Source organism: Xiphophorus hellerii, chromosome 3 (genome assembly GCF_003331165.1).
Source record: "Xiphophorus hellerii strain 12219 chromosome 3, Xiphophorus_hellerii-4.1, whole genome shotgun sequence".
Taxonomy (NCBI): domain Eukaryota; kingdom Metazoa; phylum Chordata; class Actinopteri; order Cyprinodontiformes; family Poeciliidae; genus Xiphophorus; species Xiphophorus hellerii.
Genome location: NC_045674.1, coordinates 7,023,060 through 7,050,349, shown reverse-complemented (window position 1 = coordinate 7,050,349; position 27,290 = coordinate 7,023,060). Strand labels below are relative to the sequence as shown.

Sequence of the window (27,290 nt, the reverse complement as noted above, 5' to 3'; positions counted from 1 at the left end):
AAACTCTTGTGTTTTATAACAACCATTATACAGTAAATACAGCAGTAAAAGCAGCTGACCAACAAGGCCCTGTTCACACAACAACAATTTCTGGTGAAAATGGAAGAGTTTTGTTGCGTTTGTACTGTAATTTGTTTTTAACACACGCACACTTAGTTTCAAAGAACACTGACTAGTGGCGTGGCGAGGGCATTACAACTTTTAGATGTGTACTGAAATGCTGCGTAAACAGAGATTGTAATTAGAACGTCTTCATGTAAATTTGTTAATAGAAATGGGGAAAAGGGTAAATTTTTGTTGCATTTTTGTCATGTAAACAGGGCCCAAATGTGCTGGAACTCTGCCTAGGTTGCTAGGTAACGGGCTGGGCTTGGCTGGGGTTGCTAGGTAACAGACAGTGCCTGGTGATTTGTTACATTTGGAATGTCTGTGAAAGGACTCATTCTGTTGACAAAGTAGAGACTCAAAAGGAAGTACAGAAATGTGCAAAATGTGAATTTTCATCACTATTGTTACACATAGAAGAGAATCTTGGACAGAAACAACCAAACTATTAATGAAATCATAATAATAATTTGGTCAGGAGTTCATTTTGGTCGAACTTTAATCCATCAGTGATCCAGAGTTAATTTATTTTCTTTTTAGCTTTCTTTTAATTGCTAATGATCTCGGCTGCTCACTGTTGCTGATCCAAACGTGTTTTCACTTATCTGATTGTGTTCAGCGAGCCACCCTCAGCCTCACCTCCTCGTTTTAGTGTCTCACTTCATCATTTGTCCTGCAGTCAAACAGATAAATGTTCACAATTAGATAATATCATGACTGTATTTTTGTTGGAGTTTAACTAAGTGGCTTAAATTACTTTTAACTTCATTTTGACCACTTTTTAAATGGTGCTAATTTACAATGATTTTCATCTCCAGGCGATTTTCAGATTTAATTTATATTTAATCAGGAAAACATTTGCCTGCTTTTCCTGACTCTATTCAGAAAAATTACGTAAATTTTTTCCATACTTGTTTGATTTTGTTTGGGGTTTGGGCCTCCATTCACACCTAAGGGCAGATTGGAGTTTCCGATTGGCCAATTAATCTAACTTACGTGCTTTATGGACTGGAGAGAAGCCACAAATGTTCAGGAAGAACATTCAAACGTCATATTAAACATATTTGAAACTCTGAAGCTTTTTGCTGGGATTCAGTATTGATAAGCCACTCTGCAAACATCTCTTTAGGTGGTTGTTATTAATAGTAACATGGTGACTGTAGCTGCATTTCCATTACAAATGTACACAAAATTTGTCAATATTCCACTAATGTAAAAAAAAACCCACAATTTTGCAATTGCGGTGTTTCTATTAAATAAGAAAAACAATTAAAATCGCACATGGATAAGTTTGTGCAAGCATTAGAAAACGAGCTGCGACATGAACTCTCATCTCCTTACTGTCATCTTCTTCGACATTTCAGCCAGTAGTAACAGCTGGTTGTTGATCACATGACTTATGTGATGCAAAAAAAACCTGTTTCCATTGCAGTTTTGCAAAATACATCTATTTTGATACAGCTGAGAAATCACCTCAGAGCAAAAACTTTATTTATCAAAGAAAATAATAATTTTTTCCAAATTGGTATGAAGTGGATTCATTTCTATTACTTAAATTTCCACAATTATATGTTTAATGGAAACTCAGATTGTTTTAGACATTTTCCTGTTTCAGCAAATCTGATAAACAACAGGGAATTTTTTTTTAGCTAAAAAAACTCTTGAATCTCAGAAATTTTCCAGAAAAAAATGGAGTGTTTTGAGTTTGAAAAATGTAGACATTTCTAGAAAAACCTCAGAAGTTTTGCGAATAATCCCAGAAAATTTCTAGAAAATCCTTGGAAATATCTGAGCTTGAAAAGTAAAAAATTTTCTCGAAGAGACTCAGAAATTTTAAGATTGTTAAAACCTCAGAAATGTTTAGAATAATCTCCTACATTTTCCAGAAACAACAACCAAACTTTTGAAGTTTGGAAAGTCGAAACTCTGCTAGAAAGAACTCAGAAATTTTGAGAATAATCTTAGAAATATTGTAGAAACAAACTTCTAGAACGCAGACATTTTTGCGTTAGATACGTAGAAAATTTGCTTGAAAAAACATCAGAAATTTTTAGATTAATCTCATAAATTTTCTTGAAAAAAGGTTTCGAGTCAAAAATGTTCAAGTTTTGTAAATTGATGTGACTTTTTCAGCTCCTGTGATCAATCAGGCCTCTGATTGATGCATGCTGTTTTTCCTCATTCACAAAGAGAACAGATCCAGAGCGTGACATATCTGCTCGACTGTGACTGAATAACAAGCAGCTCTGACTGCCTAACCAATAAAAATAATAACAGGAGAAAGCTTTTATGAGCGTTAACCCCAGTTACAACCACACAGTAACATTTACGAGCATTTTGTTGCCTGTTTTTGAGGCATTAGGCAACAGATAGTTTCTAAATGACCTGGGGGCATGCTGAACTTTTGCACAGAGGGACGCGTTAAACAGCATTGCAGCGATGGGATAAATGGATGTGAATTTTAAAAGAAAACATTCAGCGTTACTGGAATCAATAAATAGATGATTTCATCTCTCGAACTTCATGTGGTCTTCATTTCTACAAGCTCTGAGTTCATTTGAGTCTGCAATGCCTTGATTTATGACCTGGCTACCTGCTTGGCACAGCTGGATGTCGTTCCCTGGCCAAATTCCTCTGTCAAATCCATCACTTTGTGTTTGTCTGTCACTGTAACAGGAAAGACGTGCCTTACTTTCCATTAGTTATCTCGAGTTGCTTTTCATTTTTCATTTAAATCCAAAGGTCGCTGCATTCAGGCAGGTTGTTGAAACAGATTCTTTGCTGAACCGACCAACCAGCATTGCTGCAGGGAGTCCTGGCAGCGCCGGGCGGGTCGGGGCAGCCGGCTTCGGAAAGGCTTTGATTCAACATCATGACAAATGCCTCAATTAACATTCCAGTCCATTAAGCCGGTGACATACAGTATTTCCTTCATCTGGACGCGTGTAGATTTAACAACGCTGCAAGCCAGAGAGCTGTCTCAGGAGTCTGACGGACCGCCAGCATTCGAAGTGCTTTTATCATGTACTGTATGTTTTCAGCAAATAATTTCAGAAAAAAAACCGAAGATTTAAACTGAGTGGTGCTACGAAGTCATGTCTCTAAAAGATTTGAAAGTACTTAATACAGTCCAAAATGTTTTCAGAATATGCAAACAATACGATGGCGTTTTAGGAATTTTAAAAATTCTAAAAATTTTAGACTTTTGAAAGTCTAAAATTCAAAAGTCTAATTGAATTAGACAATTAGACTTTCCAAATTCCAAGTTTTTTCTATAAAATTCTTGAGATTAATTAAAACATTTTTTAAAAGTTTTTAGCAGCAATTTCCTGCTTTGCTTTTACCTACAATGGCCCTAATGCACCTGTCTGTTGCCCAACAGGTGACAAAATGCTCGTAAATTTTACTATGTGGTTGTAACTGGGATTAACGCTCATAAAAACTTTCTCCTATTATTATTTTATTAGTTAGGCAGTCAGAGCTGCTTGTTATTCAGTCACAGTGGAGCAGACAGGTCACGCTCTGGATCTATTGTTCTCTTTGTGAATGAGGAAACGCCATGAGCATCAAACAGAGGCTTGTTTTGATCACAGGAGCTGAAAATGTCACATCATTATGACTTGATATCTGTGACTACAGAGCAGCTGGAAGAGAATTCCTGTTTTTATATATTGGGGTCATAATGAGCCCTCTGTTGTTTTGCTTAAAGCTTCGTCAAGCCAGATTGTAACAACACAGTTTTTCATCATTACAAATTAATAAAACAAAACAGTCTCTGGTTCATGTATTTTTAAAAAATCCTCTCATGTTTTTAAATAATAAATGTTCTTGTTTTTACTTTCTATTTACTTCAAATTAAATTTTGTTACATTTTCTGCTTCAGTAATTTTAAGATTCTCTATTTTTAATGGATGCCTTTTTCTCTCCTTTCAGGGTTTCTTGTTTTTGTTTTGTTTTGTTTTGTTTTTTGCGCCAGCATTCTTCTGGCTCGAGACAAGGAAGCCAGTATGTTCCCATTTCTAATCCTGCAAACAAAGCTCCGTTTGACTCGGCTGTTTTTCCAGCAAATCAACAGACTTTTCTCCAATCTCAGTAAATTTTACAGCTCTGGGCAGGCACCATAATTGTAGAGAAATGAGCAAATCACAATTCCTATTGCACTTTTATTGAATTATGTACGTATTTGTGGGGACAGAGGATGGAGGTGCTAACATTATTCTTTCACTTAGCAACAGAAATTATTTTGTTAATACTAACTGACCAAAAATAGAGAAGAATTCGTTTTATTTAATGTCAGACATAAGGAAATATCTGGTTTCACTTGTAATATATATAAATCTCACTTAGTGAGATTGGAGATTCAACAGAGTAAATTATTTTTGTGTTCATAATGTAAAAGAAAACAAGAGCAAAAGGGACTTTATCAATAAATAAATAGATAAGAACTCTACGTTTGCCTGGTTGTTAGCTCTGTTGCCTCATAACAATTTGTTCTCAGGTTTTTGGAGACTTTACACAAAGTACAAGTTTAAATCAGTGACTCTACTAGATCCACTGCAAGTTTAGATAAGAATACTACGGTATTTTCCTGATGTTTATGGCTCTTTGCACCTCAGCTTCCGCGTTCGGGAAAAGCGGCTCAACCGTTTCCGATCTATTGAAAAAGGCTCTTTACACTGGGTGTTTGCAGGGCTTGTCCAAGGTAACAGTTAATAATGTACATGATCCGAAGCCCCGACAAGTAAGCTGGAGAAAGGTTTTAACATGTTCGCCTCATTATGCACAGATACGAAAGTGAGTTTTACTTTCTTTAAACTTTGTGGCTAACATTAGCTTTAGCTTATGCTAGACATTTTTCTTGTAAAAATGTGCTATTTAAGTATCTAAACATTTTTCATCCATTCTAACGGACAATTTTTTTTACCTTGTTTTCAAGTATATTACGTGTGTTTATTGTCGGTACGGTGGATTTTACGGTTCAGGCTTTTTGCTTCTGAAGCCTGAGGAACAACAAGCCCATAGCTTAACAGTAGAGCAGCTCTGGTGTCGGAGTTCTAGTTCAGCTGACGGTTCAGGTTCAGTTGTTGCTTTTAGAAAAATATGGCCGTGTTCCTTAAGGTCTCCGTGTTATTTCGCTTTATTAGTTTTGCATGTTTCTTGTGAAGCAGGACGGTGTTTACAGCAGTGTGTACAGGCGGATCAGTAGCTCGGCTGTCTGGCTCTGGTCTGCTCTCTCGTTCCCATAAACTCTCTTTCAGGCTGAATACAGAAGTGATTCCATGGAAATAACATAGGAAGCTCCTTTACCTTCTTCTTTAGGCTGAAGAAGCTGATCCGGAGTGAAGTGAAGGCTGTAAACTTTGCTGTGCGGCGTTAGCTTTAACTGGTAGCGACGAATATTTACAAGCCACGTCTTCTTAATTCAGGACCGCTTGGAAATCCATGAAACCTTAAAAGCCCATTATATTAGGAAGACAACAAAGTGCATAATATTGTTTTATTTGCGTCTGAAATACTACTTTGTCTTTTCTAGCTGTCATGGTAACTCAAAGCGGAAAAAAGAGAGCCGCATTTGCACATGCTGTTGTGACGTCAGCGCGGCAGTCGCAAAGAGCCCATTCTGGGGAAAGGAAGGACGCATGTGAAGGAGTCTTCGAATTCGGACAGGCCTTGTCGCCACGCTATGACGTAATCGGCCTACAAATTCGTCCTTCGAAGGCTGCAGACCCTGAATTCGGACACAGCTCTAGTATTAAAAAATGCCATTTTCAGTGGACGGGTCGTGACCCAGCCGCTTATCCCCGAACCCGGAAGATGACGTGCAACGAGCCCATTGACTAATAATGTTAAAATCAGGTTAATGAAGGAATGTACTCCCATAATGTTATTAAAATTAGATGTATCATAAACATGGCATTATGATGAGAATAGACTACTATTAAATATGATGTTGTGAAATCTATAGTACATAAAGTACATTAAAATACTACTACAATGAAATTTCCAGATAAAATAAGAAATGTACCAAAAACTGGAATGTTTAAAATAATTTATTTAACCCCAAATGAGGAGATATTCAGTGTAGCCATGCTAATTTTTCAGTGTCTAACGATTCGATTAGATCTAGAAATAATTTTGATTCAGAAACCAGTTTTTCTATTCAAATGGTCTAGAGATTCTGACAAGAGGAAAAGACAGAATATTTTTAAAACAATGCTATAAGGTTCCATAATAGGTTTGTGCATCAGTAACTTAAATAACCAGTATTACGTTAGCTTAGCTACCAGGCCTTTTCTTAAATAAAGTTGAATAATTTTTGTGGTCGAGTGGATGTGTATGCAAAATAGGAGCAGCAAAAACTTACAACTTAACATTTTAAACCAAATCATAATTCCCTGAACTATAAATTATGATTCTCAGTTTTTTTCAGCACCTCTACTTCAGTTCCTTTTTTGGATTTAGTTCTATATTAAAATTATTGATTTTACTGGCTTACTTACCAAGATATTTTCCCTTTTACCATCAGTATTTTAAGGTTTTTGCTACAAAAAAATAAAAACTTGGCAGCTTTTATTTGTCATTATTTATATTCCTGAAACATGCAGAAGTTAAGGTCCACTTGATTCCACTAATAGCCTAATGATCTGACATTTTCCCCCATCATGACTCATTCTGGCCTAATCTCCATTCCAGCGCTCGCTTGGTTGAACTTCCAGCTGTCCGCAGCACTTTCCCTGCTGACACTGGAGGAATCACGCTCCGTCTCTGCTGATGGCTCCTTTAAACAGCAGAACAGAGCTGCCCCACATCCCACTTACAGATATTTGTAATCCTTTCTCCAGCGGCTTTGACTGGAACTGAAATGGTGGCCAGAGAGCGGCAGGCGACTCGTTGTGTATTGCTTTTGGCTTGTTGAGGAGGGGTTTGGTGGGAAAAACACCCTTCATCTTGATGGAAAGCCATCTCTCATGCATCAGGAAGAGTGTTGGCTAAATGTGCAACAAACAAAGAGTAGATGAATGTGGTTGGGGTTCATGGAAAAGTTCACCGGTTTAAAGATGCACTGTCTGAGTTATGTTGTCGGGGTGGATTACAGTCTCTCCGACATGCTGACCTGCTTTACTCTGTGATGTTTTATTTTTCTAAATGGATTGAAGCAATGTTGGATTTCAGATGTCAGACTTAATCAGTGTATTTATGGTGAGTCTGCAGGCATGCGCTGTAGATTTTGTGTATCTGACACACCCCTGGTAAAATGTCAGATTTCTTTTCCTGCCTCCTTGAAAAAAGGAGGCGAGGAGAAATGGAGCCTTCCTGCTCTTGAGGGTTTTTTTAAAGGTATCATATTACAACAAACGTAAAAGGGTTTCACTGAGAATCTACGGTATGTAATAGATCACCACAAAGCAGTGGATTTTTCAAATTCAAAACAAAAATGCTAATAAAAATGCTAGGTAGTATACTATGTTCAATATGCAAAACCGCTAAAATGAGCTAAAATGGTAAATGATAGCATGTAGGCTATCAATAGCATGTTAACCATGCAGTGTGAAAAAAATCTATGTAACAGCTAAAATTAGCTAAGAAGCTAAATCTAGCTCAAATACTAATAGTAGCATGTAGGCTATCAATAGCATGTTGACCTACATGTTCCAAGTGTGAAACAAATCCATGTAAACGCTGAAAAAAGCTAAAAAGCTAAAGCTAGCTTAGATGCTATTTATAGCATGTCGGCTTCTACTTGCATGTTTACTTACCATAACATTTCCAAAAGTAAATTAAATGTTGTTTTGTAAGTCATCTATTAAAGAGCTCAGAATCGGAACCAGCCTGTTGCAGCTCTGCCTGTCATTTTAGCGTAACGGACGCTAAGCTGCCGTTTGTCTTCATGTTGCCATGGCAACCCAGAAGTTGGCTAGCCGTCTGCAACGTTGTATTTTAAGATATGTCAGATATTTGCGTCATGTTCTTAGTATTGATGTGGGTTTATTTGAGTGAAAATACCTTTTTTGAGGTATAGCAGCAAACCGGAAGCGAACCAGAGCGGATAGAGATGGACATTCAGCATGGACTGGTTCTTAACTGGCGAACACAGTAATGTTGTTAGTAAATGTAAAGTTATGTTGTTTATTAGGCTTTGTGTATACTTTGTGTAGACTGTTTGCTGAAGCTCATAGTTAAAGATTTATTGTTGTATTTTTTAAAACCAATTTACACAACAATCACATTTTTGAGATCGTCTAATCTGGAAAAGTGCAAAGGTTATGAATTGATTTCAAAGGCAGCATAATTATAATATTATACAATATGTTATAGAAATGTAAGTAGTTTAGGGAAACCTTGAAAAATATGTTAACTATTACTTTAGTTTCAGCCGTTAGTTCACATCTGCCATCAATTACAAATAATCCGATTCATAATTTTAATGTCATTTGCTCATTTCCATTAAGCTTTGAGATTATGAAGGATCAATTGGAACTGATTGGGCAAATGTATTGGTCAGTGGAAGGGAAATACATCCACAATTTAAAAAAAATATACATATACCACAGCATAGTGAAGGCAGCCATCAAGCAGAAGAGGAAACGGGATGAGAGGGACATTACGGAAACTGGACATTTCTCCAAAACTGTAGAAAAGTCCAGATGGAAACTGGTTTGAGAGGCTGCCAAGGGGCTGACAGCAACAAGAAGGAGCTGCAGAAATGTCTGGAAAGTACTTTTAGTGTGCTACATGCAGATCTATCTCTGTATGTCTGAACCGAGCAGTAATGCTGGAGAGAAAATATCCAAAACTGAAAATCTGCGAATAAACTAAACCTCTGCGTCACAATTTCAAATGTGTTTGACACAAAACATAAAGGAGACAATATCTACAGAAAAACATGGTGGTGGCAGCACCATGCTCTGGGATTAATGTTTATTTACTTTTTATTGTTTTAGGTGGATGATCAAGTTCAGATTTGACAGTTTTGACTTAAACTTTTCAGTCGTCTGCCAGGAAGCTGAAGATAAACGAGACTCCTGTTGAAAAATGTCAAAAAATATTAACTTACGAATGTCAAAAACTGCTGTTTTATTTTTATGTTCAAACATATTATGCGTTTTTCAGTTAAATAGCGCAATATTTACATACGTCACGTTAAAGGTGGGAACAGATTTGAATCAATGTAACATTTTATTTTTAATGCCTCAAAATGTACTATTTTACCATTTTGTTTGTAGTAAATGTCCTTTTTCAATTAAATTCAGTTTGCTTTTAATGCCAATTCACAATAAATGTTATCTTGAGGCACTTTACAAATAATTTAAAAAATCATTTTAATAACAGATTTCAATTAATCCCAGTAATGAAACAGTACATTAAGCTCAGTTAATTATCCAAATTAGATCAAGAAGTTCTTTATCTAAATTAACCCAGCAGATTGGACTTTTATATAGCTATTAAAGCATTGATACGTTTGCCACTATTTAATTCAGGAGAAAAAACAAATCACACTGGGTTTGAGTAACAACAGGCTGGACTTTCTCCTGTTTCCCTCCTGTATTAAAGAATGTTTTAATCCTCAAACAAACACAGAAATGTCTAAAACTGGGAGTAAATAAGCTGATGTTCTACAGGAAAACTAAAAATGAACACAGTGGTAATTCTCACTGGGTGACAAATTACCATAAACACACACACACACACACACACACCCCACACACACTGGTTTATTTAGACTCAACACAGCTCTGCTACTGAAAACACTTAGGACTCAAAATGTGTAATTATTCACAGCTGAAAATAGAGCGAGTTCACTCTGGTAATGTTTGCTTAAAACCGCAGAGCAAATGCTAAATTATGTATTTGGGTCTGACTGGCTGCAGTAAACAGAACCTCAGTCAGATTTATTAAGATCAGGAGTGAACAGAAAACATCTGAACATCCAGTTCAAACCTTATAAATATATATAAAAAACTCAGTTGGTTCAATAAAGACATCTGTATTTTCATAGTTAGTTCATTTATTTACTAACTTACAGTTATGTTTAAGGCATATTAAAGTGTGAAATGTTTTAATTGACACTAATACACATAATTTTATCTGATAATTACTAAAACAGACTGTATAAAAAGTCATGGGTTAAGGTTATAAAAATGATAAAATAATTGTAAATTATATTAAAATATCACAAGTTAATGAGAAATTTAGCAGGACTTTGTTTAGTTGCAGCAGTTTAATCAGAAAATTAACAGAAGTAATATTTAGTCTCCAGCTTTTTTTTGTTTGCATTTTTTGCTTTTATTTTATTTTATTTTGTAGTTGTCGTTTCTAAAAACACATTTTATGCTATTATTGTGTTTCGGTTTTGTTTTGCTTTTATTAATTATGTAAAGTTTGTGTTTAATGCTCTGTTTCAGACGTATACATGTAAACGTGTAAATCTGAAGAAGAAAAAAAGTTTAAATTATTCTGACATTTAGCAAATAGAAATAATTTGGTAAACTTAACCTACATAAAACCGGAAGCATTTAATCTGGATTAATGCCACACGTTAAAAAATCTTTTAAATAAGTCTCTTTTTTTAAATACAAAATATGAAAATATTTGGATAATTAACTGGATAAGAAATAACTGTGAAGGACTTTAGGGAGCATTTTTTCTACATCAAAAAGCAGAGCTGAATTTAATGAACATGAAACAGCAGGATGCATGTTTCTCTTTGATAAAGAACATTTTTACTTTAACTATAGCTCAGATTTTCAAAAGGCCGTCTGCGTTCCCAGATCCAGCACGTTTTGGACTCATAAGATGATCAAACAGAGAAACTTTTCCTCTGCTTAGTGAAATCTCTCACTGTTTTCCTTTTCGATAAATCCATTCAGGCTTTAAATTATAACGTCATTTAAAAACACATCATGTTTCCACTGAAGCTAAAAATCATCAAATCCTGATTATCTCTGGCTTTATCATCGTTTCTGTGGGTTTTAATGTTTTTGGAGTTCACAGATAAACCGATGAGGAATAATTAAATGACTGAAAACCAACTGATAGAAAATAAAATTAAAATTGAGTTTGAAAAAAATAAAAAATTACTTGTCTCTGCAGATTTATTAAATTTTTTAAATAAAGTAATCGCTTTAATAGAATATTTATGATGCTATAAAATACACTGAACAATCTCAAAAACCAAAATATGATTCCTTTACCCAAAGAAATCCAAAAACAGATAAGAAACACAATCATTGTTATTGATCAGAAATGTCACAAACGGAGAACAGATGGCCGTCAGTTCATGACCCAAAAGAGAAGAGCGCTTTGGTTATTCAGCTAAACAGTAATCCATAAACATATATGTAAATTCAGTTCACAATCCAGATTTTCATTGGAGTGGCCTAGTCAAAGTTTGCATCTAGAATTTTGTAGCATGGTGTCAAAAAGGTCATGCTCAAATTTCTCCCCATTTCCAGTTATAACATGCAGGTTTATGGAACAAACGTGTTTTAGGTTCCTGTTAGAAATTTAATCATCATTTAAAAACTGATTTTATATTCATTCAGGGTTTTTATCCATTATTAAAATCAGTTTGCTGATTTGAAACACTGAAGTGTTTTCATTAGGCCATTATCTATTATTAAAACCCGCAAAAGTAAATCATCATCATCACACAAAAATGAGGAAAAAACAAAGAAACAACCGAAAGCAGATGTAATTTATATATATAGATACCATATATCTATGGATATATATATATATATATAAAGCTGCTGATTTTCCCCGTATTGATAATGATTAAAGGGACACAATCAATAACAAATTAGGATTCTTTTATTTGAAATTGTTCATCTTTTACACGACATTTAACACAACAAGCTTTTGTGGTCCCTCTGGCCAGAGCACTGCAAAAACAAAGTCTAACCAAGTATTTTTGTTCCAGTTTCCACTGCAAACGTCTTAATACAATTGAAATAAAACAAAACAAATTCACAAGCAACTTCTCAAGAAAATATAGAAGCTTGTTTTAAGTCAATAATTCCTTAAAGGGCCAGTATCATGAAAAAGAAAATACTTTTTTGAGCTTTACATCATGTTATAATGTCATTCCCTCATCAAAAACTGGAGTTGCTTTGATTCTTTCATACATGTTTGAGAATCTTTTAATCTCCATGGCAACCATTCAGCTGTTCAAAACACTAGGGTGGACCTAGCTCCGCCTTCAAGGCGCCACTCCTCCTCTGAGCTGCAGTTCCCAGGATACCGCCTCACAGAGCAGCCCTCTCCTGCTCCTTCAGACTAGTCAGCAGCAATTAGCAAACACCTGGTGTAACAGCTCACCTGCTGAGCTCATTACAGAAGCTACTTTTCACTGAAGTGCTGGTAAAAACGTTGTTAAAGGGTTAATAGAGCAGCCATGTTGTGATGACTTCCTGAAGGCAGAGCTTCCGAAAGAGCAGGAGCTCTTAAAGAGACAGAGGCATCAAATTACAAAGTCAAACTTCTTTTAAGCCATATTTGATATAGCATTTTTATAACACCTGAAGCTAACATACTTGCTTGATTGTGCTATAAAATGGCACCATGTAACTGGAAAACACACAATACCGATGAAAAAGTTCTAGATTATTTCACGTATGAGAAAAAAAGTTTAAGTGAAATAAGCTGTATTAAGAAATTATTTCCTAAAACAAGCTCTCATATTCTGCTTAAAAGTTACTTCTAAGTCGATTTGGCTTTTTCTTTGTATGTTAAGATATTTTCACTATAACTAGTCCAAAGATACTTGGTGTAATTTAGTGTTTTTGCAGTGAGACAGTAGGCGACGATGGATGCTGGATAACAACTGGAATGGCTTACGATGGATAGAAATATCTCTCACACTCACACACATGTAGCCCAACATTCCCCAACACACACATAAAGATATGCAGAGACAAATGCAAAAAAGAAAAACACACACACACACACACACTTTACAAGACAGTAACCACCTAACAGGTCTAACCATCTACTGTAGACATCAGAGAAAGAGCTTAAAGTGCATACAGGAACAGAGGAGGGCTTCTCCAGCGCTCGGTACCAGTAACAACCTGTTTAACTTATGAGTGACTCCTCCATGTCAGCAAAGATCCAAGCGCCACGCACCAGATTCCAGTCAGGACGCAACAACACTGCATAGTTCACAGGGTTAGTCTTATACATTATTGCGGTACGATGTACTGTAGTTCCGGGTCGGTCCGGGACGGGTTAGCCATGGCACTGAAAGCTCGTTCGGTCAGGATCGGAGAAATAAATCCAGCACAAGAAGCTCCGGTTGCTTTGAATGAACCACCCGAATGAGGAGCTGGAGGTTCCAACATGGCGGCTTGAAGATGTCCAGTAATCTGATGCATAGTAGGAGGCTGCAGTGACTCCACGCGGTTTGGTCTTTGAGGCGGACGAGGCTCAGTAAGGGGCAAAGAGGACTTGTGGATGAGAGGTCCTGACAGGCCCGGGGGCCGGGCGGAGCAGTGCGGCGGGGAGCGCCTGAGTCTGGAAAAGGGCGGGGTTCGGCGTTGGGCTGGCGCCGTGGTTTGTGCGGTGTGTGAAGGAGCCTCCGATGGCGGCGGCAACCGCTGCCAAGTGAGCGGGAAGGATCTGAGCCGTCAGAGGGCGACACTGAGGCTCCTTTCCTAAGATCAGCTTAATCTGGGAGTAAAAGACACAACAAGCATTTCAGATTGATAAAGGAATAACTTTAATCCACAGACACTGTTCAGTTTTAAAGACAAAATATCAAATGAGAAACATTTTTGTGGCCATGAAGCCTACCAGTTTGTGAAAAACTGTTCAGGTAAAAAGAAAGTTACAGCAAAAACACCAAATCTAACCAAGTATTTTTGGTCCAGTTTCTAAGTGCAAATATCTTGCAACATTTGAAATAAGACAAAACTAACTGACAAGTAACTTTTCAGCAAGATACAGGAGCTTGGTTTAAGTCAATAATTTCAAATAAGATCTAGTTCCACCGACAGATTATTTAAAAAATGTGTTATAAGTGAAATAATCTGCCAGTGCAAGTAGTACTTTTAAAAAATCAATATTAAGAAAATATTGCTAATGGGCGGGGTTCTGCGTTGGGCTGGCGCCGTGGTTTGTGCGGTGTGTGAAGGAGCCTAATAAGACACTTAGTTCTGTCTTATTTTAAATGTACTGAGATATTTGCAGTAGAAACTGGACCAAAAGTGTTTGGTTAGATTTGGTGTTTTTGCAGTGGCACCATCTTCTGCAGAAATCAGTTAAATTGTCCAACAAAGTAACATTTTCTATCTTTCTTACAGACCATTTTGATTACAGATAACTAGATAGCTAGCTGTGCTAGGTTTATCTGTAGCTAGGTATGCCTATATCTAGCTACAGCTAGGCATAACCCTGGTTAGATATGGTGTTTTTTTACAGCTAGGTATAAAAACATCTTTCTGATCTGGTCGTCAGACGTGGAGTAAGTTTCTTCCCACAGCTCTGCCGCTGTCTGACAGTCTAAAGATAAATAGCTCATGTGACAAATCATCGAAGCAAGACAATAAATTGGTCTCTCCGAGAAAACCCTCCCAAATAGATGTTTCTAATCTTAAAGTAACGGCCAGTTTTTGTGTTTTTGTCATGTAGTTTTATCTGAAAAGCATAAAAATGAAAATCCTCGTGGCGTGGAAATGTCACCACAGTTATCAGGCTTAATCTTGTGTATCAGTGATGAAAAGGCTGCGTCCTCCCAGCATAGCAGCCGCCGTCACAGGTTATCAATAAGCGGCTGGTGCGTCGCAGCCCAACGGGAAGCGCTCTGTACGCGGCGCTCATCAGAGGAGCTCCTCTCCGTTAACTCAGTCAATGATGGGTTTCAGAAAAAGCCATTTCCCCCTCACTGATATCCCTGCTGCCTGGTCTCTGCAAACAGTGGGTGTGATGAACGACATCGTCTTGGGCTTTTTTGTAAGATTAACAGCTCCCCACATTAAACCCACATGGTTCTTTTTATATCTACCGTATGTGACAATCAAAAACTGGAGCCAGAAAAGAGCAACGATTTGCTGCCAGGTTCCAGAAAGTTCAACAACGACCCCAGGTAAATAAAAATTTATTTCTGCTCTCTCTTTTGTTCTGGGGTTTATCAACGTGAGCCGCTTTGATGTGTCCGACCACAATCCTCAGAATAAGTTAAATATGACATTTACAATCACGTTTAAACAGTAATCGACCCAAGCCTGCATTCCTCCTGCAGCATGCTGGACCAGACATGCTATTTCTGTCAATAAAATATCAAGGCTTCAAATTAGGCCGTAGTGTTTCTTAATAAAAGCGTGCTAGCAGGTGGTCCGCTTATAAAAGCTGACATTTTACCGAGTCTGGTGCGGTCGGCTGGACCAAACGTGACTTATCGAAGATCACTTCATGGAGAAGCCTTAAAACTGCTCACTGATTTTTCCAATTTTCCCTCCAACAAAAATCCTCCTACCACGAAGGTAAAAGATGAAACTGCTGCTGCGCATGAGCTGACAAATCCACAACGGCGTATCAGCAATGTTATAGGTAGAAAAAATAAAAAAGAAGAGTAAATTTCAGTCCAGAAATGTTTTGAATAATCTCAGAAATTTTCTAAATAAAACAAGAAAATTTTTGAGCTCCAAAAGTCAAAAATTTGTTAGAAATAAACTTGGCGACTTTTAAATTTTAGATTAATCTCAGGCGTTTTCTAGAAAAACATGGAAATTTCTGAACTCCAAAAGTTAAACATTTTGTAAACAAAAATTTGGAGAAAACTTGGAAATTTCTGAGCTTGGAAAGTTGAATATTTTGATAGAAAAAAATCTGAAATTTTGAGGTTAATCTCAGACATTTTCTAGAAAAAAGGAAATGTCTGAACTCAAAAAGTCAAAAATTTTGTAAAAAAAAAAAAAAAAAAGTTTGAAAAAAAATCTGAAATTTCCCTGAAGTTTTCTATAAAACCTGGAGATTTCTGAGTTCCAAAAGTAATTTTTTCTAGAAAATTTTTGGGACTAATCTTAAATTCCAGATTTAGTTTTAGCAAATTTTCAACTTTTCATATTCAGAAATTTCAAATTTTCTTTCCAGAAAATTTCTGAGATGAAACCAAAACTGTTGGTGTTTTTGGGTGGAAATTTGCTCCACTTTTTTTCCCGTACATACTGACTCTGGTGCGGTGTTGTACGAGTGTCTGTTGTCGACACGACGACTGGTTGGTTTGGAAATGGACTTTCTGTCTGCAGAGACTCACCGGCTGTTTGGTCTGGCCTTTCTGAGGTTTGCTGTAGGGACTGTATTTGGGCTTCGCTGGTTTACCTGCCGCTCGATCTTTATGACGCCGACTGCTGATGTGCTAAAAGAGAAAAGAAATAAGGGAGGAAAAATTTCAATGACATGAAAAAAGGAACCAATTCACTTTGTTTACTTTGAGATTTTATGTTACAGTGAAGAAGAACTGAACATGAAACATACTTAATTTTTTTTTTTACCATTAATAAATTATTTTAATTAATTGGGGCTGAACAGAGTAGCTATTAATAATCAGTATCTTTTTTCCAGTAAGTAAAAAGATTTTTTTTTTGCTGGTTCATGCAAAAAAAAAAAAAAAAAAACTACGACAAAGTCTTAGGGTATAAAAAGTCCTAATGACCATTTTCGAAATACGACTTTATTTTTGTTTTATTCTTGTAAAACTTTATTCTCATAAGAATATGACTTTATTTTTGGATTTTTATTTTATTTTATTTTTTTGCGTGGCCCTAATTCTCCATTGTAGAAAACATTAAGGGTTCAGATAACAACAGATTTTCACTCAGCAACTCTAAATAAATTTGAACAAACATTCAACTCTGATTATTTTCTCAGCCATTATTAACATTTGAAACAAAATTACTTCTTTTAAACTTCCTGAATATGAAAATCTGGAGGAATCTTCAGACACTTGATTTAAAACAATATTTAAAATGTGCATATTCACATTTCAAGCGTGATTAATCTGATCAATTAGTCTAATCGATTAACAGCAGTCGTTAAAAGTGACTGAGATTAAAGCGTTAAACTTAAAGAAATGTGCAGCAGTAAGAACATCTGCAGCTGAAGAATAAAAGCTGATTGCCTCTGGATGTCCACGACTACTTTCCACATTTTCATGGCCGGCTGTGTAACCACGGCAACGGAGTAAAAAACACGAGGCAGAAGTCATTGTTGTTATCGTTTAACCAGCAGGCGACCATTGAGTGTGCGAGAAAAAAAAAAAGAAAACCTTACCGTTGTTTTTTCTATGTGAATCTGAAATTTATCAGTAACGGCCTTAGATAAAAAAGAAAAAAACATAAATAATCTGTAGAGAAGACAATTTAAATGAGAGAAAACCACAGGAAGTCCGATTTAAACATGGAGAAGAAAACACTGCGGTCAGACTTAACCAACATAACTTTTACAATATGCAAATATGTGGAAAAAATAAAGACACTGCACATTAAAGCTGCAGTTTGTATATATAATTTAAAAAAAATATTTGTTAAAACTGTCACAGCGTTGTGAAACAGATAATCTGAAAAAAATCAAACTCCTTCATGGGGTCCTACTGCTATCTGCAGAAATACGCAGCTTGGTTAAAAACAACCAATCAGAGCCAGGAGGAGGGTCTTAGTACTGACAATCATTCTCCTGTACGCAATGCTCACTAGCGTTTACAGGAGCTAACTAGCCATGCTAACTAGCCTAAGCTGTTACTGTTTATCCAGTAAAGGCAGATAAAGGGTTTTTTCGAAACGGTAAATTGGCCGTTAGCATAATTAGCAGCGTGTACACGAGGTTGACTGACAGCACTAAAACCTACCTCCTGGCTCTGATTTGTTGTTTTTGACCATTCAAAACCATAGTGACAATTTTAATAAATATTCAAAAATAACGTTACATACTGCAACTTTAAAATTATATTCAAGTAAAAGTAAAAAGTAGAAGTAAGAGTAAAAATGTATTTAACAAAATGTCTTCTCAAGTAAAGAGTAACTGATCAAATTATCAATCATTTCATATTTAATAATTACATCATCAGATGGACCAAAATGTAAAGTTAAGTGGAAATTTTGGTATTTTAAGAACCAAAATGGCAATAATTCATATATGTAACAAAATATAACAAAATCAGGCAAAATAATTTTTTTCCAAATCAGTTTCTTTCAATAAAAAATTTATGAAACTTTAACAAAAACTGCAGGTGTGTGTTTGTGTCTGGTGGATGTTTGGTTAAAATATGTTTGTTTTTCATTCAGTGGATAGAAAACATAGAAATTTAACTCAAGAGTAGAAATACTTCATCATAAAATTACTCAAGTAGAAATAAAAAGTACAGTGTAGTAAAAGTAATTTTTTTCAAAAAGGTTACTCAAGTAAATGTAACTAGTTACTACCCAACTCTGACCAACTCCATACTGAAACATGGTGGTGGCGTCATCATGCTGTGGCGATGTTTATCTTCAGTTTAAACAGAAATGTTGGCCAATTAAATGGAAAATCAGTGGAGCTGAATGTCCAGAAAATCCCAATTCAAAAAATATTTGGTGATTTCTGTTCGTAATGCGACACCAGGTTAGAAAAAGGAGGATGAAAACTTTTCCGAGGCTCTTTAACTAAAGAGAACTGAATTATAACACCTGATTAAAACATCCAAACTTTTCCTTTGAGAACTTATTCCTGGCCAGACAGTTTGGATGTCAATTAAAAGCATGGAAATAAGTGTAGAAATCTTGAAAATATTAAAAAGTTTAGACGAGTTGACACTCTTGTCCATGTCCAAACAACCATACTTCCTGGCTAACTGGTGAGAACTATTTCAGCTTTATGGGCTTATTGAGCCTGCCATGGTCTGATTTATTAGCATGTTGCTAAATAGCGAGGAGAATGTGGCTTTCCTCTTTCTGAAATATGACAAACAGCTGTGTGGTCAGTGTGGGTACATCCTGTTACCAAAAACCTGATTTATGCCCCGGTTTAAATTTCTCCAATCCTTGCAGAGGGTCGTACATTCACACTTTTGCCTTGGCTTGGAGCTGCTTCATAAATTCTTCACCGTTCGGGACGCGTCCTGTTTGTGGGGAATCTCTGCTCTTCAGACGTGAAAAGTTAAAGAAAACCTGTTTGTTTTTCAGAGAGAAACATCAAGGCTGGCTCTGATAACACCGGGCCGATTTCTGACGTAAAACAAATCAAACGAAGGTTCGGTACCAAACTGCAGAGATCCAGAAATGAACCTTTTACATATAAAATATTATATTGGTTTATTTACACTTACTAATCATTCATGGTTAATGATTTATCTACACTTTTCTGTTCCAAGGATGCAACAATTAAACAATGTACAGCTGCAATGATAAAAAAAGTTACATTTTTATGCACAAGTTTGAATTTATTTTGGATTTTCTCTCCATCAAAATATACATACAACCAGAAATCAATAATCCATTGCCAATAAAGTGTTTTTTTTAAGCCCTGAGCTGATTTTCAAAGCTGAATACCCCAAAATGGAAGAACAGAAACTTAAAATGTAAATTTAGCATAATATGACCCCTTTTAAATAAATAGACAAAGCAAAACTCAGCAAAACTGACAATGACTCACATTTTACTTGAAGAGAGATTAATTACAGAAAAATCTGGGTAGTGTTAACATGCTGTAAGGATTTCTGGTGGGTTGGAGGGAAAATATGGAGAAATTATGAGTAGTTAAAGATTCTTGCTCTGTACTTTATGTCATAAACGTGACAGAAGGGGAATCCTTTTACCCCAACATGACTCTTCTGCATACGATCCCTCATTCTGCCTAATAATACATGGACGGATCAGCAAGCGGAGCTGCATTACAGCAGCCTGTGTGTCAGTTTCAGTATTCAAAGACATCATTTGCATAAAGTACGGGGTTGTTCTCTGATTTATTATTTCCTTCCTTATCCTCCTTCAGCTGATGCAACAGCACACATGAGGGAGGCGTGTTGGCTTCCCACAGCCCTCAGAAAGCGCCACGTTGAGCCTTTCCATTAAATATTTTGACATGTTATGCAAATGTGAATAATTTATTGTGTTAAACAATTATTCCGGCTCAATTCTGTGAATTTCAAGGTGACATACTTGTGTGAGAAACACAGTATTTGGTTAAAAAAACTCAAAAAGAATAACAAAAAACAATTAAATTAGCATTTTCTTTGAAATTACGTCTCAATTTCAAACTAAAACCCAGTTTCCAGTCTGTGAATCTCACCTGCTTTAGCTGAGTCTCTGAATTGACATGCACGTCACACGTCTCACAGTAAAAGGTTTTGTTCTGCAGGCCAGTTGATGATTTGGAGGATGAAGCCAATTTGCTTTTGACTCCCGGTCGAGGGAAAGACTTGATGGAGCCCACGCCGCTGCGGGCCTCCAGCATCGTCTTGTGCTTCGTACCTGCGGGTCGGAACAGGAAACGAGACGTGTCACGACATGATTGTCACCTCTGGAGAAACGGCCGCAGGGGGGGAGGAAAAGAAGTTCAATACGGGGTTTGCCGCTGCTGCTCGGGTGACTTCTGAAATACGAGAATCAGAGTTGAAGGGTCAGCTTGTAAATTATCCCAAAACATCCCCGATCAAAGACTCACCAGTTTAAAAGCTTTGAGCTGCGTTTGACTCAGGAGAGACAATTACTAACCCACAAAGAAACAGGGTTAGAGGAACTCTAAAGGTTTTTACAGTTTTTATTGGAAACAGAAAACATGCAGCTCTGAAGCTCTTTAGCCTTTTGAACTGAACAGCATGAAAGTCAGTAATATTATATATATATATATATGTAATATATATATAAAGTCAGCTCATATTTATGACAGCAAAAGAAACACAGCCTGCTTTACTAACAGGGTTTGTAGCTTCTCTAAACACTAATTGGAAGTAAACTGAGTTTGACATTCTGTATTATTATTATTAAATAGAATTCCTCATTACAGAGGAAAAAAACAAAACCCAGGTTATTAAAAACCTTTACCAAGGCATAAAGCGCCTGACTCTCAAAGACTGATGCTGTTTCTGACACACAGTTACCAAAAAGTTAACAGCCTCTGAAAGCAACACAAAAGAAGAACAAGAGAAAAGTTGTGACATCAAAAGTTTAAACATGACCAATTATTACTTTTTTAAATATCAGTTTGAAAAAGCCGCAGATATTCGTGTTTATTTTTGCCTTTATGTGCTGGATCTGTTTCTGTGAGATGGATAACTTTCATTTATTATCAACTGGATCTGCATGACAAGCTGCTAGCAGAACAAGTAGCCGGACCGGACCGGACCGGACCTACGCGCCGGTGTGCTTCATGGACGATAAAGCAGATTATTTCCAAGCACACAAGTAGCATGTAAACGCACCATGTTCTTCAATGCTTTAAATCAGCGAACTGATTTGTACTGTGGGCCAAAATTGTCAAGTTGAAAACCAACCATATTTAGGCCATATTGGCTGTGATGAAGCCTGTTTATGATTTATGGCCCTACTTAAAGCAACATGCAAAAACAAAACAAAAATACGACTAATAAAAGAAAAGGACTTGTTTTGTACCTAAAATGTTCTGTTTTAGATTTGTAACTGAAAATCTAATACAAGGACAAACACAAAAAGTCTCCATCGGCATCAGTTTTATTTGCTGTAATACCATTAAAACTATTCTCAACCTGTGACCAGGGGCCAAACAAAACTACTCCTTGGTCCACAAATGGCCCCCGGGCCGCACTTTGGACACCCTTGTTTTAAGTGATGCGCTCCGTTAATTTAAACTCCAGATTTAACAAGCTACTACGTCAGGGACTCTCCAACACCATCTGCTTTTGGACAAAATCCGAACTTGCAAATATTTTCTGGACCTTAAACTTCCCTTCTCCATCTCACTCAGGAATGGCGTTCCTCAGGGTTGTGTATGGAGCCCCATTATTTACTTATTGTACAACCGTAACTGTACCACATCCCACCAAAGCAAAACATTTATCATTTTTATGTGTCTGTAGTCTGGTTCAATAAATCATTTTATATTAATTCTTATTAAGATAAGAATTCTCATTTATTGTTGTTTCCATAAATTCAGTTAATAATGTTAGAAAAAAACCAGGACTGACAGTGTTATCAGAAATGTTATTTTTAATACTTTTCTCCACTGTTTGTTCCATTAGAGCATCAATAAATATCAGTAAATCTGAAAATATGATTAAATGTGTAACTATGTGTAGTTTCAGTTATGTTTTTCCAAGAGCAGTATTTGTGTTTGTGGCCCCATGAATGCTGTTCCATGTAGTCATAGCCATACAGTTACCTAAAAATAAGTATTAAATAGTCTTTTAAACATAATTTTTTTAATCATTCTCACAACAGTACCACAAAATATTGTGATAGTTTACACATCAGTTCATCCTTGCAGTAATTGTTGCACCAACTCCACCATAAAACATGTTCAGTAATGTTTACGTCACACAAGAGGATATGAAACCTCAGGGGAAGAGAAATATAGTTTACATTTCTATATATTTTATATATTTTTTAATATATATGAAGTCACAAAAAATGGTAATTTGCATTCATACTACCAGCATATGAAGCCATTTGCAAAAGGAGTCCAAACTGTTAAACGTATCAACGCTTTAATAAATGGTAGAATTTCTTTCTGAATGTTACAAAGACTAAAAAATGACTGACAGAACAAAAGATGTCAGAGAAAACTCCAGCTGTTTGGTTATGAAAGGAACTTGTTCTCTCTTCTGAATCAGAGCTGCGTTCTGCACAAGGTGGTGTAACTATTAATCTGTCTGTGCTCAACTGAGAGTTTTATTGTGTAGGAGTTTCTGTGACAGTCATGCTGGGAATCCTGCAGATAAATATTGAAATGTTCCAAGAATTTCCTTTTTATATAAATCAACTGGATGCTGGTGGTTGTGAAAAGCAACAGACTCATTATGATGTCGTATGTTGAAACATTTTGTTGGCAGAGGGATTTGGAAACATTATTTCTATACAGAACTGCTGAAAACGTGCATCACGATTTAAGACTTTATCAGTCGATAGATACAATACAAAAACACAAATATTCCCAAATACTTTTGTTTAGTTTCTAGTGCAGATATCTTATTACACTTGAAATAAGAAAAAACTAACTTACAAGTAATTTTTCAGCAAACTGCAAGAGCTCAAGTCAATAATTCCTTAAAATTGATGAAAAAGTTCTTGTCCTGTTGGCAGATTATTTCACTGCAAACAAGGGAAAATGTCTTTTTAAAAGTGAATTAATCTAGCGCTTTTTCATCAGTATTAAGGAATTATTTACTTAAACAAGCTCATATATCTTGTTGAAAAGTTACTTGCAAGTTAGTTTTTTCTAATTTCAAGTGTAATAAGATAAGACACCGGAAACTAGACAAAAACACTTGGTAATATTTTGAGTTTTTGCAGTGTAATTATTGATTTGTTTTGTTGTACTGCCAAGCTGGTGATTTTACCTGTCCTGTTTTATCCACAGTTTTCACTCCACGTTGTTTTTTATGGTTTTTTTAAACAGTTAAAAGGCACTGTGGCTAAACTTTAAACTGCTGCAGTGCAAATTTCTCCACAGGGTGTTGCTAGGTAACCAAAAGTTACTTCACAAGCTGTTGCTAGGTAACCAAAGTGAGTTAGCTGATTCCACCAACCTTTCTGAGCAGCTAAAGTCTTTCTTGCGCGGCTCTGGATTAGAGTTCAGTAAAATTATTGAATATTCTGTCATATGTGTCATCTATTGATACTGATATGTCTATTGCATTGTTATTGATCTATTGATCAGCCCTGTTAGTGACCATAAGCATTTTCTTATATGAACAAACTTTAAAAAAAAAAAAAAATTCTATATTGGAGATAGTTTTCTCTCTTTAAGCCTAAATCTTATTTATGAAATTAGAAATAACTGAACCTCATGCAGTAGATCAGGTCTTTATATTCGTTTTTCTTCTTACCGGTGTTGTGAGCGTCAAGCTGCGACGCAGAGTTGACCGCCACTTTGCAGAGCGAGCAGTAAAGGAGGCGCCGGGCTTTCTCCTCCTCTGTCTCCGTGTCGGTCTCCGTCTCAGCTTCGGCCTGGTGGTCTGCGTCCGTTTCTGAGGGTGAGTTTGTTTTCGGCGGCTTCTCCTCTCCGTGAGAAGCCAAGGTAGCGTCGGAGGCGTCCGCGTCACCTGGAGCTTTCAGAGAGCTTAACGGCTCAGGTGAGGGTGCAGCTGGGGTCGCCGTGGGGCTCGCTGGTCTGATCAGGGGGGAAGCCGTTGATCCAGAGGTGACATCTGTGGAAAAATAAGTGGAAATTATGTTTGGTTTAGGGCTAAAACTACAATTATTTTAGTAAGCGATTATTAAATTTGGATGATTAATAAAATAATTGGATAAAAAATCTGAACATTCTACAGATTTTTCATTTAAATATTAGAAATACATTTTAAAAATCCCACCAAAGTGAAATAAAAAAAATAGTGATAGAAAGGGATTGTCTCAGACACAACTTGGACCAACCTGCTTGTCAGCTGCAGTCAGTAAAGCAGAAAGCAATGCGATTTCACTCAGCGGAAGAGTTTGTGCAGTGAGAGACTGCTGAATGAAGAAAATCAAACTTTTTTTCCCCTCCAGGTCAAATAAACGACCTTCCTGCTTTGCCAGACGTACATCAGTGTGTAAAGAAACAGACAGATCTGATCCTGTTACAGCAGTTTTTGAGCAAATAAACAGATAAAAAAAAAAGCTTAGCATGTTTTAAATCAATGAAGGGATTTACAAATCACAGGATGTTTCCGTTTGTCACATTCAAAATACACTTCATGGTCAGTTCCTCATGTTTTGGCACAGAAAATAAAACCACGAGTCTAATTGTACATTACTTATAATTAAAGTAACAGCAATACAACATAAGGCTCAGTTTCACCTCATTTATGTATTTATTTAATAGAGTGAAACCTGAAGCAATCCTCCTAAATAATGAGCAATAATACATTCATAAATTATGAGATATTTGTATTCTTTCCGTTTTGTTCCCATGTTTTTTTAATTATTACTGATGACACTAACGAGGCGCAATAATGAAATTAATTCCCCTAAGCAACAATAATAGTCTGTGAAAAAACCCACAAATTTTATTCAACATAATGTGGAGGAATAAAATTGCTGCTGCTTCCTAAACCACAGAAAATTTAGCTTTGAACGTCAAATAGACCAATTGATGTAATTTTTGCAAGCATCCTTCGGATCCAGCTCTTTAAATTTAAACCTTCAGGGCTTTTTGATCAAGACAAAACCAAAAACTTTGATCCAAACAAAGGTTTCAGTTCGGGGTTTCATTACTGATAATGTCCAATCTTATGTTTTGGTCCATTTTTTAGAATAATTAGCTTTAATTAGCGTTTTAATCTAAATATGATAGTAGTGGTTTTGTTTTCAAGTAGATTAATTAATCAAATGATAAATTAAAACAAGCTCAATAATTTTCATTTTCTTGATTTGTTGTTCTTGTTTCTTCCTACCAAAAACTGGACAAAATAATTCTTCAGTTTGGTTTATTGGTCTCAAAAAGCCTTTTTTTGAAGGACAGCTTTGTTTCTAGAGGCTTTATTATTCAGTTTATTTGTTGTTTTGCTTATTTATTTGGGATATTTAAAAAGTCTTCCAGTCCTAGTGTTACATGTTCATTAGAATTTAAAGTTTATTGATATTTTAGAATGTGCTCTTCCACTATTAACATTATATTACTTGAAAATTGTCTCAAAACAGCAATATTATCGTTTATCGCAATAATTTGGAACGATTTATCGTCCAACAAAATTTGTTATTGTGTCAGACCTACATTTACAAGTCACAAAAACACAATATCTTACCAAATAGTTTCTAGTGCAAATATCTTATTACACTTGAAATAATAATTATTTTCAAACTGCTTCCTGTTTGCACTGCAAAAACACTAAATATTACCAAGTATTTTTGTCTAGTTTCCAATGCAAATATCCTGAAATTAAAGAAACTTACAAGTAACTTGTCAGCAAGATGGGAGCTTGTTTTAAGTAAATAATTCCTTAATTTTGATGAAAAAGTTCTAGTTCAATTTCACTTATAATATTGGAAAAATGTCTTGATAAAAGGGAAATAATCTGATAATATAACCAGTACTTTTTTCATCAATATTAAGGAGTTGTTTACTTGTTTTGTTCTGAAAAGTTACTTGTAAGTTAGTTTTCTCTAATTTCAAGTGTACTAAAAAATTAGACAAAAATGCTTGGTAATGTTTTTTGTTTTTGCAGTGTAAACAAGAAGCAGTTTACAAAGAATTGCTGTAAACCAATGCTTTCTTACTCATGTCTAAAGTTAATCTTGATACTGTACATTTATAACGTAAAGCTGTGAATCCGCAGCGTGTTCAACACCTTGAGCTGCTCCACCCTGACAGAAATGTTTCTACATCATTTTCCGAGAACAAAGACAGCAGCGGATCGATATATTCGACTCATAAAAACAACGCCACGCGTCCCGGCCGTTGAATACAGAAGGACCGCAACGTTTCCAAAAAATGAAATTCCTCCTCGCCGACGCCGGCTGATCGATGCCGACGCCTCCGACTTCTCCGCACTGCAGCGTCACCGAATGAAGATCCGCGAGCTCGGAGAGCAGATCAATAGTGAATTATGTCACGCTGGTTTTGTGGACCGTTATATACGGTCGTTATTTATCCCAGCACAGTTGGTGCCACAAACACCTTGTAAAGCCAACAGTTTAACAAAGATCGCCACAGCCAAAGGAAATCAGAAACGCAAGCAGGAGATTATAAAACAGGCTTCTGAAAGTATCAGAAATGATCTAAATAAAGTGGTAAAATTTGTGATGGTTCTGCTCTCGCTCTGAATGAGCGCCTAATAAACGTATGGAAACGCACACACTGTGATATTTACTTTTACTATCTGAGTGTTTGCGAGCATCCAATCCATTAACCTCCTGAAATGGCTCCGAGGCACATTTCTACCCATAATGCTCTCCTTTTACACCTGACTGACTCCAGCTATAAAATTTGCAGCTCCATCATAAAACCCGCTGCAGCCTTTGAATGCAGATCTTCGCAGGAGTCAGCGGAGGATGAATATACAAGGACAGCTTCAAAATGCAATGAGGCTGTGGTTTATG

At 36.2% G+C, this 27,290-nt stretch overlaps 1 protein-coding gene across 1 annotated transcript in view; it reads right to left on the bottom strand.

The window, feature by feature from the left end:
• Positions 1–12,805: 12,805 nt before the first annotated feature.
• Positions 12,806–27,290, bottom strand: part of znf385d (zinc finger protein 385D) — a 106,231-nt gene continuing 91,746 nt past the window's right edge. Inside the window, exons 5-8 of the mRNA XM_032558641.1 lie at positions 24,098–24,418; positions 20,365–20,546; positions 16,358–16,459; positions 12,806–13,773 (exon numbers count right to left, since the gene is read on the bottom strand). Of these exons, the coding sequence (XP_032414532.1) occupies positions 13,531–13,773; positions 16,358–16,459; positions 20,365–20,546; positions 24,098–24,418 (848 nt within the window). The 3' untranslated portion in view covers positions 12,806–13,530. The remainder of the gene's footprint in view (positions 13,774–16,357; positions 16,460–20,364; positions 20,547–24,097; positions 24,419–27,290) is intronic.